A 16,847-nucleotide genomic window follows, 5' to 3' on the forward strand; every position below is an offset into this window, starting at 1 on the left:
TGACCTTTCGGTTCTTATTCCTGTATTCTTCAGCTCAGTGTCCTAGTTTATTTGTGGTATGCCTTCCGGAGATCATTCAGGACACTTTGATTCACACTTACTATTTTTAGTCACTTGGATGTTTTGCTCATACTAAGCATTTATAGTAAGTCACCTAGGTGGTCAGTTGGCATCATATGTATATCTGGGAAGTGGATGGATTATTCCCATGGGTTGATAGTGGCAATTATCAAGGGTTTAATGATTTAAGTTAAAATATTAAAGTTAAATCAAGTCTAACTTTAACAATATTAATTATATTAGGGATAGTGTGTCGGATGTTTCATCTTTTCAGTTTCAATACTACTAAAGAACATGTAATTGAATGTTATTATTAATATAAAGTACTACTTACCGATAAAAAAAATATTAATTATATTAAATGGCTTTATGATATGTTGACATAAAGGGGGTTAAAGTAATTTTTTAAGTCGTTTTCATAAACTGGTTTTATTTTGGCGCTTAGTGAGTTATAAGGTTTTTAATAATTTAATAAAGTGTTTTATGGCGATAGGCGTCAATATTGGGAGATATAAGGTGAATATAAAATTAATTCATAAAGTGACTTTATGTTAATTAAAATTGTATAAGGGGGCACTTTATTATTATTCTCTATTGCAAGTAAATATGAAAATTAAAAGAGAAGAAAAATTAAATGGGTGTTCAGAAGCTTCCTTGGAGAATTATAAAAGGGCTCATTTGGAGATCATTTGTATATACTTCGTTTGTTTATTTCTCTCTCAGAAGCTTGAGAGCTTTGGCTTTCATTTACAGGAAATTTAAGGACGAAAACATTTGGAGTTTCTTGGTGGTTTGGACGAAAACCCAAATCCATCTTTGGTGTGGATTCATCTAGGATTCACCATTGTGCTTCATTTTCAAATTTGGAGGTTTATGAAGGAAAGTCATATCAGCGAGGGTTTGAAGTTCATTTGTAGATTTGGCGAGTCAAAGGTGATATTTCTCTATTTCACCACAATCCCTGCATTTTGTTCACTCGGAAAAACCAGCAAAGTCCTTATGCTGCAATGCCCATTTTAATGACAGTCCCATTGATATTGAAGCTGTATAACATATCCTGAAAACTTGTATGGTGATCATCTTTAGTTGGAGGTTGTATTAATGCTCTATTGTTGCCATTGAGAGGTGGATTCCGAGTTCTGAAGATGCTTTCTTATTGCTGTTCATCTACCCTTGGCACTTATATGCAGTGTATTGAAATAATAGAAGATTGTCGTTGCTGCATATCAATATCAGTTTTACTGTATCTTATGACTGTAATTGGCAAATACAAGGTCTGAGATAATTTGTTTAAGTTCTATTTTGAATCTGCTTTATGTTGAAATGTGTTTGCTTAAAATATTGTTGAATCTTTAAATGTATTCCAAACCATATTGCAAATCTGAACAATATTGCAAGTTTGAAAACAAACATTTGAACCATCGGCAACTGAGTCTTTCAGGAGCAGCAAGTTTAATGTCTTCACCAGTGAATGCATGACAACTGTTTGACAAAATTCCTGCATAGCTGAGTGGTTAGAAATGTGAAAATATTTATTGGCAAACTGAGGTGGGACATTTCCTGAGTGCTGATGCTGATTGGTTCGATGCCTTTCTTCAATCAAAGTTCCTGCTTTAATGTCCTTCTCTTGTTGCTGAAGGGTTGTGTGTTTTTAGGCGGTCACCCTCTTTTCAATAGTGGTGTCTCTTCTTAAATAATTGCTCCTTTGTTTGATAAGGTCCTCTTCCCAAAATCACTATTGCAGCCTTGTTTATATATACATCTTGCTTTATACTAAGTAGGAAGTCGGCCAAAAATCTCCCTCAATCGCTGCCCTTTCTATTAATAAATACAGTTAGCTAGAATTCTTTACCAATCATTAATAATTATACCCTTGCCTTGTTGACCTTAATTATATAGCGATCCCCATTTATTATTTAAACCTTATCATGTCTTTAAATAAAGTGTTGTCTTGGTCTTGTAATGTCCTTAAATAAAATGTTATTATTCCTATCCCTTTTATTTGGGTTGACCTCTCCCAAGGGGGAATGTAATTATAATATTTTCGTTGCCTAGGTTTTATTTATAAAGCTGTGATCTAGGTGTGTATATGGTGGGGACATGACAAAGGGGATGTAAAGGTCTATGGGCCTAGATAGGTAAGGTAGTGGGGCAATGGGGTTGGGTTTCCGTGATAACCCAATACAAGGAGTGGGGATTGAGCTTTACAGATAGTCAATGCAGGAAAAAGTAGGGATTGGGATTAGAGATCCTTGATATGGGGAGGAGCGGGAATTGAGCTTCATAGATACTCATTCCTAGAGGAAGTAGGGATTGGGTATACTAGAGTGATGAGGGAAAAGGAAAGCTTTAAAATGTAATGCCTTGAGCTAAATTCAAGGCAAATATTTTAGCAATTTAAATTTTGGGTTTAAATATCTAAGACAAAAATCTTAAAAATCTTAGGTTCTATTAATCTTTGCACAACATCAATGACCCAGTAGTATACCCCAAACTTCAATCTTTTACCCTAATGTAGTGAGCCCTAGTATTACTGGTTGCGTCCACAAATAGAAGTTAGATCGTAGAGTAGATATTTTCCTTGGTCTATTGAACTTGGATTACAAAACATGAATCTTTGGATTAACATAAAATGCCTTGTTTACAAATCGGTCCTAGAGACCACTAAATACATCTTAGAGTTTTTCCCTGTTATACGGGTTTGCATTCAAGTTACAAAATGTTGTAACAATAATGAATACAAATCATAACTTCATATATTGACAAACTTGAGAGCCCAAAATCGCAAATAGTGGTTTGCATTCATTTATACTCCACATTTCCCCAAGTTTCCAGGACAAGGATGGCAGTGGACAAGGGTAGGAGTTTCAAGGATGGCCTTTTTCAGGCTATTTTCATGGATGACATAAGACAACAAAGGGGACAACTATATAAAAAATAGGGAAATTTAAAATATGTAGGGAAATTTCAAATATTCATACGATAACATTGATAAAATATCATCATATAAATTATAAATCCTTAATACATTGATTTCTTTATGCATTAGGATTGTGCTTGTACAAAATGTGGACCAGGGAGCATCTATCGAAATTATACTACCTTCTCTAACTTTGAGGAGGATATATAAAGTGCCCAACAATTGCCAAATAGAAGCACAACTATCAACAGCCACTTACAAGTAAATAATGCATAGTTGGTTCCAACCAAAGTACCAAAACAAGTTCATTTATATGAATTACAACAAGCAGCTCATGTCACCTGATAGAATGGAACCTACCATTTATATTCCCAACAATACAATGTTGCTCATTGCACATGAAAGGGATGCAAGAAAAGTCATGCATTAGGACAAAAATAGAGTTTGCTATGCCTTATTTTACATTTTTGACCATATATCAGTTTATGGGACAATTACCATGGGTCTAGTTGACTGGCCAAGGAAAGAAATTAATTGCAGCTATCTGAATGGCCTGGGATATGTTTGGAAGATTGTAGAATGTTAATAACAGTTGGACATAAGTTGAGAGAGACAAACAACATAAGCATTGATAAATGAAGCATCTGATTAATTTTCATGTGGTGCGTGCTGGAAGACATAAACTAAAAGGAAAACATGACATACTCAACAACATTAGTGCCACTATCCAGGTGAAGGTTATAGATGGTTGCAGTTAACTTAAAAGATCCCATGCTGCTTACATTACTGAGGATATTCAGTCATCATTGCTTCAGGAATTACTAAACCAGGAAACAGCTGAAATGTCTGGAGATCTTCATAAAAGATATTTATTGCTAAATCAGCCATGGCAGAGCATTACTTATAATGTTCTGGGTTTGTATGAAAACTGTCTTTGAATTTTGTATGTCTATGTTTGGTTTGGATTCTAGGTTAAAAAACAGTTATAGTAGGATGTGTTATCAGATTTGGTGTTGTATAGAACTTTGTAAAATGATTTTTGACTTTTTGGATTAAAGGTACTAGATTTTTGTTACACACTTTTTTTGCTATCTATTCAGTGTTTGATGCCCCTACTAGCTAAGGTGTGTTTAATAATGAGGCAATTATTGTTGTAGATCTAGAAAGTATTGTAGCTTTTGATGCCTAGAAGTCACCATTATTAAAATAATATTGTAATATTGATATAATGGTCATCTTAGTTATTTAGTTAGTATTTAGAAACTTCCGTTTATGTCTTTCGTCTTTAGTTAGTTCTAAGAAATTTCCATAGTTACCAGGAGACCCATCTCCTACCTTGGAGATGCGTATCAGAGACGGAGACGTGTCTCCAGAAACTTCTTGACGCATAGGGTGCTTTGGGCTGCCGTCTCCTATCGTCTCCTGACCAAAAATTGATGTCTCCTAGAAAACTTAGGGCAAAATGCAGCGAAAAGACAAAGAAATAAAGCAAATAAATAAGATAAGCTTGCAGCAAAGCAAAGTCGTAGGGAAATGACTAATAAGGAAACTGTTTTGCAGGAAGACAAAAATACATGCAAAGTTATAGTGATTGAGTCTATTGATAGTGTAGACTTTTTGAGAGGATTGATTTCTTATCATTGTAATAGCCCAAAGAGAAATTGCCTTTACTATTTAGCTGACAATATTGAGTGTGCTCAACATCTATATTACCTTACTTTCACTTAACAATTTAGACTGGCTATGGTATCAGCAATATAAGTAACTTTAATTTCAATTTTTGTTCAATTTTAAAGCTAATGTTAAACTTGACCATTGTTCTTGTTTTCAAAGTTCCTTGTCGTGATGTTTTTTGGAAATTATTAAATTGTATTTAAAAAAAATTGGCATCTCCAAGTATCCCTGTCTCATATTTTTTGAAAATTAGTCGTACTAGTACTGGTACCAGTTTTTGGACTCTCCAAGTACCCCCGTCTCCTGGTAACCTTGGAAATTTCCTTTTTGTCTTTCGTGTTTCTATTCTCAATCGTTTCTATTATGGAAAGATTGTCTTGCAATTTTCTATACAAGGTGTATTCCTCTGCTTAATTAATTACAACATCGAATTTTCATTTCATGGTATTAGAGCTTATGTTCTTTTTTGGCAATTTTTTTTAGTGAAAAAATTTGTGTTTTTTGATTTTTTTTCCACAAAAAACTCATGGAAGGGTTTTGCTTGATTTTTTCCACAAAAATCAGGAAGTTTTATTTACTGCTCATGATGGCCGCAAGTAAAGTTTTTGAACAATTGGGGGGTTTTGTATGATTTTCTCCTCAAAAATTGTGGATGGGTTTTCTGATTTTTCTCTTCAAAAAATCATGGAGAGTTTTGCACGATTTTTTTTTCAAAAATCATGGTGCCTTTGTTTATTTTTTTGCACGATTTTTTCACACTAAATTCATGGTTTCTTTCTCTGCTGGAGAGTTTTCTGATGTTTTCCACAAAAAATTACAAGGGTGTTGCTGTTTTATGGGTTTTCTAGATTTTTTTGCAAAATAATCGTGATGGATTTTTGTGCAAGCTTTGAGAAGCTGATCTTGGTGTCTTTGGAGAAAGAGAGGGATGACTTTGTTACCCAACATCATGTTGGAAGGATTGTGGTAGAAGAATTATGGTAAACTTGGTCATATCCAGAAATTTTGCAGAACCAGGGAGGATCTCAACAACAGGCTCATGTTGCATAGCGTTCTGAGAAGGGGGCAACCTTCTATGCATTCATAGCCAAATGACCTACAGATTATGTCACATCTTCAGTTTGGTAGTTAGTAGGATGACCATTAAGGGAGGGTATTAAATAATAATCTAGTATTGATATAATGGTCATCTTAGTCATTTAGTTAGTATTTAGAATCTTTTGTTTATGTCTTTTGTCTTTAGTTAGTTCTAGGAAGTTTACTTTCTGTCTTTCGTTTTCTTATTCTCAATTGTTTTTGTTATGGAAAGATTGTCTTGTAATTTTTTATATAAGGAGTATTCCTCTCCTTAATTAATTACAACATCGAATTATCATTTTAATCATCACACAAGGAAAATGCACTAGATATCTCAGGTAGAGGTACTGGAAGGAGATTGATTCCCCCACAATCTCTAAAGAGTCAAAAAAGGAGGTCTAGTGAGGTTTTGACAGTGAATGCATACATCTAAAATTTGGGAAACTATACCCATAAAGTGGTTATGCATTTTAATACTGAATTCATTGATTGGCAGGACAAAATTAGGTATCATCTGTACATAATGATTGCTGAGTCATGATTTGCTCACAATGTTTAGCATGGGAAAATAGAAGAGAAAAACAAATGTAAAAGAAAGAAAAATAAGCCAAGTCTCATGTTGGAGGTGGAAGCAACCTTACAACTACACAATAAAAATTCTTCTATGTTCACATGAATAGACGATAGTCTTAGACCAAACATTGATATTTCACATTACAGCAGTTAATTGGGATAATTTCCTTGCTTTTTTGGTCATATGTATCTTATGCACTAGCTGTGGAATTCAGATGAGGCTGTGTTTTCTTCTTGGCTGTGAAAGTTTTTCAGATCGCTAGTGCAAAAGTTGTGGGATGTGAACATCCACTATCCACCCATTACGAAGAAGTTACTATCACTTGCTGAATTCTTAGAAATAAAACATAAGGTGCAAAATTACTACCACAATCTTACTTCTCTCTCACCATCGTTTTTCTCTAGTTCTGACATGAATAAGCTATCTACTATTTGATGATTTGAATAAACTGAATTAATCAAGATAAAAATAAATGTATAATATCAAGTAACATGTGTTAATAAGCTCAATCGCCTTTCAGGAGTGTTGTATATGTCATTCTCTCAAAATGAAGCTCATTATGCTTTTAATGATCTTCTTTTTATAGATTTGGGTAACCTGACAGAAGTCTTTTATTCATTGTTCTAAATAGAAGATTCTATGTGTAGAATTTGAATTTCTCATTGTTTTGTTGGAAAGGTTGGGGGCCTTGGAGATGTTGTAGCTGGCCTGGGAAAAGCATTACAGAAAAAGGGACACCTTGTGGAAATCATACTGCCTAAGTATGATTGCATGGATTACAGTCGGATTGGTAAATTAAAGGTAGAATAGGCATGTTTCATATTGTATGTCCTATTGCTTATCTTTGAAGTATATGGAGAAGATATGAGATGTCTAGTAGTCTAGCAAAATTTGCTACTTTAGCTTCTTATTCTGTCAAATTTATATGTTATAAATATCTGGATGAACAAAAGATGCAATGACACTAAAAGAAATTGTTACTATGGAGCTGCTTAGCATTGAGTCATTTTTTTTACAGGTTCTTGACGTGCAGATTGATTCATATTTTGATGGCCGCTTGTTCAAAAACAAAATTTGGTCAGGGACTGTTGAAGGTGGCAATACAAATGCAGATACTCTGTCATGATTGTTGAAAAAATCGCATATGCATGGTAGAGAAGTATGATTCATCTTAAATCTGATTGTTAATATAAAATGTTGTGTGCTTCCATAGGCCTTCCTGTGTATTTCATTGAGCCTCACCACCCAGCAAAGTTTTTCTGGCGAGGACAAATCTATGGAGAGGGTGATGACTTCAGGCGTTTTACATTCTTTTGTCGAGCGGCATTGGAATTTATTCTTCAATCTGGAAAGAAACCAGAAATAATTCACTGTCATGATTGGCAAACAGCATTTGTTGTATGACTGAAGATAAACCACTACACTTTTGCTTGAAATAATTTCTTGTTACATGTATTAGATTTTTTCTTTTTTTCTTTTTTAACTCAATTATATTCCGAGTAGGATGGTTTGTTTGCAATTTTTTTTATCTTTTTATCTTTTTTAACTCAATCATATTCTGAGTAGGATGGTTTGTTTGCAAAAACACTATGTTCTGTTTTAAATTGTAATAGTTTTTGTATTATGTGCACTAAATTTTTTATCCCACCTTACAGGCACCTCTGTATTGGGACATCTACGCTCCCCAAGGTCTTAATTCAGCAAGAATTGCATTTACATGTCATAATTTTGAGTATCAGGGAACAGAGTCTGCTGCAGCTTTGGCAGCTTGTGGTCTTGATGTTCAACAATTGAACAGACCAGACAGAATGCAGGATAATTTCAAGCATGACAGAATAAATGCTGTTAAGGTCCTTCTTTCTGGCCTTTACCTTTAATATACTTGATTTAAAGTGGAACACTTTTTCAACCTTCAATGTGACTTGTGAATCATCTCTTTCTCAGGGTGGTATTGTTTTTTCAAATATTGTAACAACCGTATCGCCAACATATGCAGAAGAGGTTCGAGGCTCAGAGGTAGGAAGGTCAACATCATTTTATGTGTGCTGAAATATTTATCAGTTTACAGATGTGGGGAATGTTCCATGGGGGAATTAGCACAACTGTAAAGTTTTCTAATCTAATTCAATGTTAGTATAAAATTGTAAACTGTGAGGGAGGTTCTCCAATTGTTTGTATTTCTTTTATTGGTAGTGGGTTGGAACAATTTTTATCAATAGTTTACTCATGCATTGGAAATGGAAAATCATGTTTGGCTGCATGGCAACAGAATCTGAAAACTTAACAAATTTTAGCTTTATTACCTGAACGGATCTGTGACAGAGTGACAGAGGTTAAAAAACTCATTGGTAATAGAAGCCTCTATGAGTAGACAAAGTTTAGACCAACACCGTTCTTTTGAGTCACCTTTCATTACACTGGTCTGACAGCTTAAAATGTAATGTCAAATTGATGCACTCAAGTAAAACTAAAAAGTGACATGTAGAGATGGGTTCATCTGAAAATACTGTAAAGCAGGGAAAACTTGGTAATTTAGAACCTATTCTTGCTGATTATAGGAAGATTTATTCTACCTGGTTCAGGGGGAATGATTGTAAGCCCCATCTTTCATCATGACTTATTGAGAATGAGCAAGTGGTGACTTATTGACGGGTTCAAGGGATAGTCATTGTCTGTCTCTAAGAATCTGTCGTTGAAGGGCTAAAAATCTTTGCTTTTCCAAGTCTCTTTTAATTGCCTATTCAATTTGCTGACCTTTCTCTTCCTCTTCAAGAATAACACGGCTCACTTGTCTGAATTCAGCGTAATTTGTCTGGGATTTCCAAGCAAGCGAACGCAACTGATCAGTAATGTCTGGCTGTCCTGGCTCTGGTTGTTCAAACTGTAGATCAAAAGGAAACTTGTGCGGCAATACCATACTGCTTCATGTCTACTACCTCAACTTGCGAATAACAATTCGTTGTAGAATCTTCAAGCCCTCCTTCTAGCGCCAATTTATGTTGGTGTACATTTTATTATATACTAAACATTATAATAAAATATCCAAGGATACTCTATCCTCTCCTAAACAAAATCACTATTTGTGGCAAGGTTGCGAGAGAGACCACAAGGCAACTCTAAGGTCTATATGTGCGAACCAGTGACTTTATGTTGGATAGCTTCCTTGGTGATGTATGCTGAAATACAAGGGGGACTTACGCTCAATTATGTTGATCACAAGTTAGGGCTTAGATGAATTTAACAATGGATGCTCTCTAATTTTTTATTTTTTTTGAATTTTCAGATTTTGGACTTCCTCAAAAAAAGGATAAAAAGGATAAAGGGTTCAGAAGTTCTATGCTACTTCTAAACTATTCCTTTGAACTCAAGAGACGGTACAAACTGGGTGAAACCAATAACAATACTTTGTTTCGCCACACTAGGACAACTAAGCAAAGCAAGTGCAATCTGCCAAGGGTGTGCTCAAGATTTTCATACTTGAATAATACCATCAATCGAACAATATTTACTTGAAACAGATTTTAAGCATCCACATTATAAGCTTAGTCTAACTTTACACATTGAACGAAAATCATCCATCCAAAGAAAGTATGAGCAAGATTTCACCAATCCATACTATCAAATCCTTATTCATCTAACAAACTTTGAAAGCAAATCTATTGTAAGCAAAATTATTCTATTGTTGAAGAAAGATATGCAACCATGCAACCATGCAACCACTTAATAACAATAAGATTTCAAAGCAAACACTTGCAAATGAAATTTTATTATTCAAGTAGCTCTAAGCAACAATTTCATAAATCTCTCCACAACACTAAAAATGAGAGTTTATATAGAGTTTTTGAAAATACATGAATGGCCGAGATCGATCTAAGATCAACGGCTGAGATCAAGACAACACAACCCTAGATAAAGTTTCCAAAAATAAAACTAGAGACAAATACATGCAAGACAAGTGGCATGATTAGCCATCTCCTAGGATTGGACATCCTTATCTTCACAAGCAGCATTGCGTTTGATGAATCTGGACACAATTGACTTGACCTCTTCCATGGTGACAAGTGGTAGCATATTGATCCTGTATTCCTATCCCTCCAAATCATTTGTGCAAGCAGCAAAAACAATCTCCCACTCTAGCTCCTGTTTGTGGAAGGCATCTCGGATGGACAAGAATTCTGATGCCTTGGTTAAATTCTGCCTTAGGACTGGTCTAGTGACGGGGAAGAAAATCTCCTAAATTCTGAGCTTTAGGCTTTCCAGCTGCATATCATTTACTCTGATTGTTTCCTTCTCAAGCAAATCCATAGCTACAAGGAAGATCTTATCCCGAATCTCTCTTATCTGCTCCTTGGCCTTAGCACTATCTACCCTCACCTTCTTTAGAACTTCATTGCGGGCAACTAGTGTCCAATGCCATGTATTAAAATCATAGGCAGCCCCTATTGCAATTATCTCCTTATCAATAAGCTCTTGCTTATGCATGCCTTTCAATACTCTAAGGCATGGGATAACTCTGTCCTAAATATCCTGGAGGTCAACCCATGTTTTCGCCATGCTTGCAATTCTGGAGAGCAGGAAGGAGGTCTATCCATATGTCAGCCTTAATTTGTCTGCAAATGCTACTGCTTCTTTTCCATTTGTCATCCTTTCTTTGGTTTCTCTTGTTGTTGTCTTATCTTCTTCAAGATTTTCAGTTGCTTCTTGCGAGGAGTTCAAAAGTTGAGGAACTGCTGCATCGCGCTGGTTGAGTGGTTTAGTCAGGTGTTGGATATATTCCTTTAGGCGATCCACTTCCTTTATGTATTCCCTCTTCTTTTCCACCTCTTTGTCTAATCTAGCCTTCATGGAAGCGACTGAATTATCTAAATCTTCCACTTCTTGGCCCTTTGTACTTGGTCAGAGGAAATCATTCCCTCCTGAAATTCATCACCCAGAATATCCAATTCATTGTTTGACTCTAATATTTCCGTGCTCGTGGGAGATGGTGGTTCGTCACCTTTTTGATGGATTGACTCTTCATTTTCCCCATGAACAAGAGAAAGAATCTTTATCTCAACCAATGATTCATCAACAGTTAATACATAGTTTTCATTCCTAGATGTGGCAGAACATGGTTCCAGCTTTTGTTTCTTCTGAGCAGGTCCTTCATTTACAACTGTCTTCCCTTTTGTTCTTGTAGAGCTTCCTACTTCTCCTTTCTTTTTAGCACTTTCAATCGGTCTGGCACTTTGAGATGCTTTTGCATTTGAAGAACATTCTCTTGCTTCACCCATTAGATTATAAGTCAAGATTATATTCCTTCGTCTTAGCCCATGAATTTGCTGATCGAGCCACCAATGAGAATACTTCATAACTGGCCGCATCAAAGTAGCCAAGTCTGCATGCTCAAGTTTTGACCATTTGACAGGCGGAACAAGTGTATTCTCATCAAAGCATGGTTGAGTGTATTCTGCATTATCTTCAAACTGAGTAGGCACACAGAAAAGTTCAGTTGTTCTGATCAAGCTAGTTTGGACCATAGTCTCTTCCTGATGTCAAATTCATCTGCAACATCTGCCCAAAAATCTTCTAAGTCCACTCTATGCCTATATCTCTCTCCATTTACCGTCCCAATATTGCCGTGAGGATCATAGTTAGCTTTGGATCGGTAGAATGTGAAGGGATACCATTGCATCTCTAGCCTGGCACTTTCAGTTGCCTGTGCCGTTGGACAAGACGACAGCATATCTCCGATTAAGAATGGGAAGGGAATAGCTGTCTTTTGTTTTGCTCTTTGGAAGCCTTGATAAGTCTCCAACTGTCTAAGGACCTCAAGTAGGACCATTTTATTGGTGGAATAGATTGGAAGTCGGTAAGGACAACCAGTAAAACCTTGAATTCTTATGTATGTGAATTTCGGAAACTGGATAAACCAGGATCCATACTTGCTAATAAAACTTTTAGTTTCTGGAGTTAGCCTCTGATGAGTTCCCCCTTGTAGTGTCCTTGTGATATACATCAGGAATGCATCATTTACTTGCTTGAAATGGCTCTTCTCACTAAGCTGCAACTGTGGGTAACAGTCATAAGACTTGAATTCATTTTCACCATTGCCAACTATCCCTTAGTAAATCAGTCCAGAATATTTATAATTTCTGGCCAACAGGTAGATAATGTAAGGGCACATGTAAAATGACTTTGTCCTTTCTAAATTTGTCAATTGTTCATGAAGATTGCTACTGATTATGCAGTTTCAATTGAACATTTTGACTCCCGAGGTGATTTCATCAATGAACTAATACATCCATGTCTCGAATGGCACACCTTGAGGGCTGCCCATTACTCTATTCAGCAGTAGGATACTGTCACTATATTCCTATTTGAAGTATGGGCATAGTAGCTTCTTTGGCATTTTCTTTTGAGAAGGTCTTGTCTTTTCCAACCATGACTTGTTGATATTTGCTACACAGAGTTCAGACTGGTCATCATAGATCTTTTGGGTATCTTCTTTAGTTTTATATGAGGTTTTGTTGTAGTTTGGTATTCCAAATGCTTCTTGAATGGCTAACTCTGAAAGATTAGCTAATACCCTTCCATCAGGTGCAATGATCACTCTTTCTTTTCCCTCTCAACCTTGTCTTAGGCGGACTTGCTATAGACTTTGCCATATTATTCTTGTCATCTCTTTCATGAGCGGACTTGGAAATTTGTTTGTCATATACTTTAGTGTGCTTTAGTTTTCTCCTTTATACCTTGGCGGGCTTTGCTAATTATCTAGCCATCTCTTCTCCTTGTCAAGGTGGACTTTGGCTCTCATTGGACATATACTTTTCTATCCTCCCAACCTTGTCTTGCCATGGCGGACTTCAAGAAAGTCTAGCCATCTTCACGTGTCTTGGCAGACTTCAAACCATGTTTGCCATACTTTTCCTAATGTAAGGCGGAGCTGGAAGTTTGCTTGTCATATCTTAATGTGCTTTGGTTTTGTTTCTTTGCTTTCCATCTTTGTCTTGGCAAACTTTGCTTTAATCTTTATTTTTCCAAGTGTTTGTCATCCTTTCATGCCATGTCTTTATGCTTTTCTTAGCTAGGCGGACTTCAAGGGGCTTTGGACATTATTTTGTCTTGGTAAACCTTTCCTAGGGAGGGCGAACTTGGAGCTTTATTTGCATGGTAGAGTTCATGAACTTTTGGACGTTCTTCTTTATGCCAAGGTGGACTTGGCTTAGTCTTTGCCATCTTCCAACACTTCCTAAGCGGGATTTGCTCTTCATGTTTGGATTTCTTCTTTAACTACAAGTAGGAGTTTGCTTAACTTTAGGATATTCCTCTTAACTGCAGATCAGAGTTTGACATTCGTTTGCCAACTTGTGTTTGTGCATGGGCGGAATTGGAAGGTCATTGGACGTATTTTGTTTTGTGCTTTATTTGCTTTTATCCTTTTCCTTGTGCCTAGCGAACTTCAAGTTCTTTATGCCATCCTAACTTCATGCCATCCTTTCTCTATGCCATGCGAACTTTGCTTATGTTTGGCCATGTTAAGAGGAGGATGGAGTTCACATATGTTTGGATAGGACATGGCGGACTTTACCTTCCATGCGCCATCTTCTCTATCTTGAACATGGGCGGACTTCAAGTTATGTTTGCCATATTCTAACACATGCTAGGCGGACTTTAAGATTGCTTGGAACTCCTTTCCAAAGGGCGGAGTTGATCTTTGTTTGGCATGTGCAAGGGCGGACTTTGCTTTGGTCTAGACATTCCAACCTTACATCTTCCTTGCCGTCTTTCAATGCTCCAAGGCGGACTTGGCCTTTCTTATGCCATGGCGGATTTTGAAGACCATCAGCCAAGGGCAGACTTGGCACATGGTTTATGCCATGTTCACAAACTTCTAGATAGGGTGGACTTCACCCTATGTCTGCCTTTCTTCCATGTGCTTGGCTGGTCGGACTTTGATCCTCCTTTGGACAAATTTTCATCTTCATGCCACTTCTCTTCCAAACATCTTCATTCAAACTGCCATGTCCATCTTCGACTTGCCGTGCTCATACCTAGATCATTTGGAACAAAACCCTAGATTAGGTTTTTCACCTTGCTTTTACACTTGGAGGCAAATTTTTTTAATTCTGAGAACATGGGCATTGATCATATGACTTGAGGGACAAAACCCTAATTCTACTTTCAAAAAAGCAAAAAACAGCAAAAAGCAAGCCAAAAAAGTTGCTTCCTGGATTGGTCCCAAAGTAAAAAAAGTAAAAAAAGCAAAAAGCAAAAAAGCAGAATTTCTAAAAATGGAAAGTTGTCAGAAATGACTCAAAGCAATTGCGATCGTCGTCCTTCAGGCCTTCTAAGCACTTTGACAATGTCTAGACATTGATCTGAGCAAGAATTCTCTATTTGGTTTAGGGTGACTTCTAAAAAATTCTAACTCTAAACTCTTGAAAATAGAGACTTATGAAACTCGCAGAGCTAAGACAAAACCCTAAAAAGCAAACATCAGGCAGTCCCCATTTGCAATGGGGCGATGTGTGAAATAGTTCACAACAGTACCCTTATTCGGCCAGGCAGCTGGCGAACCCAGCAATTTAGTTTTGAATCTTTTGTAAAGAGATATGCTTCTTTTCTTGCAGATTTAGTGCAAGGAGCTTTTTATTCTCTGCAATTCTATGGTGATGTGTTGCATGTTAACAATAGTATATAGAGCTAATTTGACTCCTCTCTTGTTTTGTTTTATATTATTCGTTCTTTGTTAATGTATCTTTTTTTCTTTTAAAATTGGTTAATTGAGGGTTCAGTAGCAGTCCTCACTGAAAGGAGAATATGCATAGTTACAGTAAGTGTTGCAATAAAGGAAAAGCCAAGAGGCAGCAGCACACATAAAAAACTAAAATAGCCAAGTTGAACTACTCTGGCAAAAAGGCACAGCTCAAGGGAAAAGCTAACAAATCCAAAAACAACAAAAAAAGCCTCAACAAAGAGAGCTTATCAAAATGAGTGTGTTGATGCATTCAACTCCTTTATCTCCCCATAAACATTAGGGTCTTGGAAACTTTGACACGTGGCATGAGAGTCATCACTTTTCGAAATAGGTAAAGTGATGTCCATACTAGAAATCTCTAAACCCATGTATAGGTCTAGGTCCTAGAAATAAAGAGCAAAATCTGTGTATATTTTGGAGAATGATTGAGAAACACAGTTTAAATCTGTTTATTCTTCTGCAGACTGCAAAAGAACAGGGGCCCTCCATTGCTAACATGCCTGTCTCAAAACAACTGCCAAGGTAGATAACATCATTATTAGGGATTCTTTGATTGAGATAACCATTCCTTAGTTGCTTTGTTTGGAGTATAGGAACTAAGCTTGACAATGAAATCTTCTATGATGGAGGCCTTGGTACACAAAACTCTTGTGTTGCTCAAACCACCATTCCCTAAAATCAACTAACAAAATCAAGGGTAGTAACATATGGAATACAAAAAGGTTCTTCAAAGGTGAGGGTTTAATACAAATCCACTATAAGGAGCATCTTTTGATGAAAATCCTCATTTCAGGACGCTGAATGCAGAATTCGACTCTTGAAAAACTTGCAATCACAGGGAAAAAGGAAACAATAATGATTTGCAATAGCAAGGAAGATGGGAGCAGGGTTGTGTTGTGACCATTTCACACATCGCCCCATTGAAAATGGGGACCCCCTCTTTTTGCTCGCCTTTTGCTTCGTTTTTTAGGATTTTGTTAGTCAGTCAGTTGTCTGGATTTAGGGTCAGCCTTGGGGTTTTCATTTCTGTCTTTTCAGGCCAGAATCCAGTCGTTTTGAGGGCTTTTGAGCTTCCTTTTCGAAGGATGCTAATTTTGAATGCAATAAATTCGCCAGAATGGTCTAATTTTCAATTGGAATGTTGATGCAAAGCTTAAATTTGTCTAAGTGTTGGAGATGAAATGTGAATTTTTGTCCGATTGAATATTTTTGACCAAATTTTGACCCTTTTTGATTTTGATCCTAGGCATTGGAAATGACTTGTTGTCGCCTTGTGAAGTGTTAAAATGTGTAAAATCATGTTATTTTGGCCTGTAGGAGCAAAATCGCTCCTGTCCCTCTGTGAAGGACGGGAGCTCGTTTTCAAATATCTTACTGTCCCTGCAGAGTCAAGATGAATTTCGAGTTGGAAGTAATGGAGAAAGGCGAGATCTTTCCATTGAATATAGATTGAAGATTTTCATAAACACAGAAATGCCTCCAAGAGCAAAATCGCTCCTGTCCCTCAGTGAAGGACCGGAGCTACAAATCAAATTTTGCCTTGTCCTTGCAAGATTTTGACGACTTGACGATTTGAAGAGATCCAAAGGAAGATGTTTTATCAGATGAATATAATTTGAAGTGCAAATATGAAGAAGAATGGTCCAGAATGCTAAAATCGCTCCTGTCCCTCAGGAAGGGACCAGGGCGAAGTACATTATAGCTCCTGTCCCTCTCCCAGGGACCAGAGCGATATTCTTCATAGAGTTAAATCCAGGCCAAGATCAAGTCAAGTTCATGTTTGGTGGCAAGGAAAACGGTGA

At 36.6% G+C, this 16,847-nt stretch overlaps 1 protein-coding gene across 2 annotated transcripts in view; it reads left to right on the forward strand.

Moving 5' to 3' along the window:
* Positions 1 to 16,847, forward strand: part of LOC131054298 (probable starch synthase 4, chloroplastic/amyloplastic) — a 130,959-nt gene that overhangs the window by 86,228 nt on the left and 27,884 nt on the right. For both annotated transcript variants that reach the window (XM_057988776.2, XM_057988783.2), the window contains exons 6-10: positions 6,984 to 7,106; positions 7,324 to 7,399; positions 7,519 to 7,703; positions 7,961 to 8,155; positions 8,250 to 8,321. In XM_057988776.2, coding sequence (XP_057844759.1) covers positions 6,984 to 7,106; positions 7,324 to 7,399; positions 7,519 to 7,703; positions 7,961 to 8,155; positions 8,250 to 8,321 — 651 coding nt within the window. The remainder of the gene's footprint in view (positions 1 to 6,983; positions 7,107 to 7,323; positions 7,400 to 7,518; positions 7,704 to 7,960; positions 8,156 to 8,249; positions 8,322 to 16,847) is intronic.

The sequence above is a fragment of the Cryptomeria japonica genome, chromosome 4, assembly GCF_030272615.1.
Source record: "Cryptomeria japonica chromosome 4, Sugi_1.0, whole genome shotgun sequence".
In the NCBI taxonomy this organism is placed as follows: domain Eukaryota; kingdom Viridiplantae; phylum Streptophyta; class Pinopsida; order Cupressales; family Cupressaceae; genus Cryptomeria; species Cryptomeria japonica.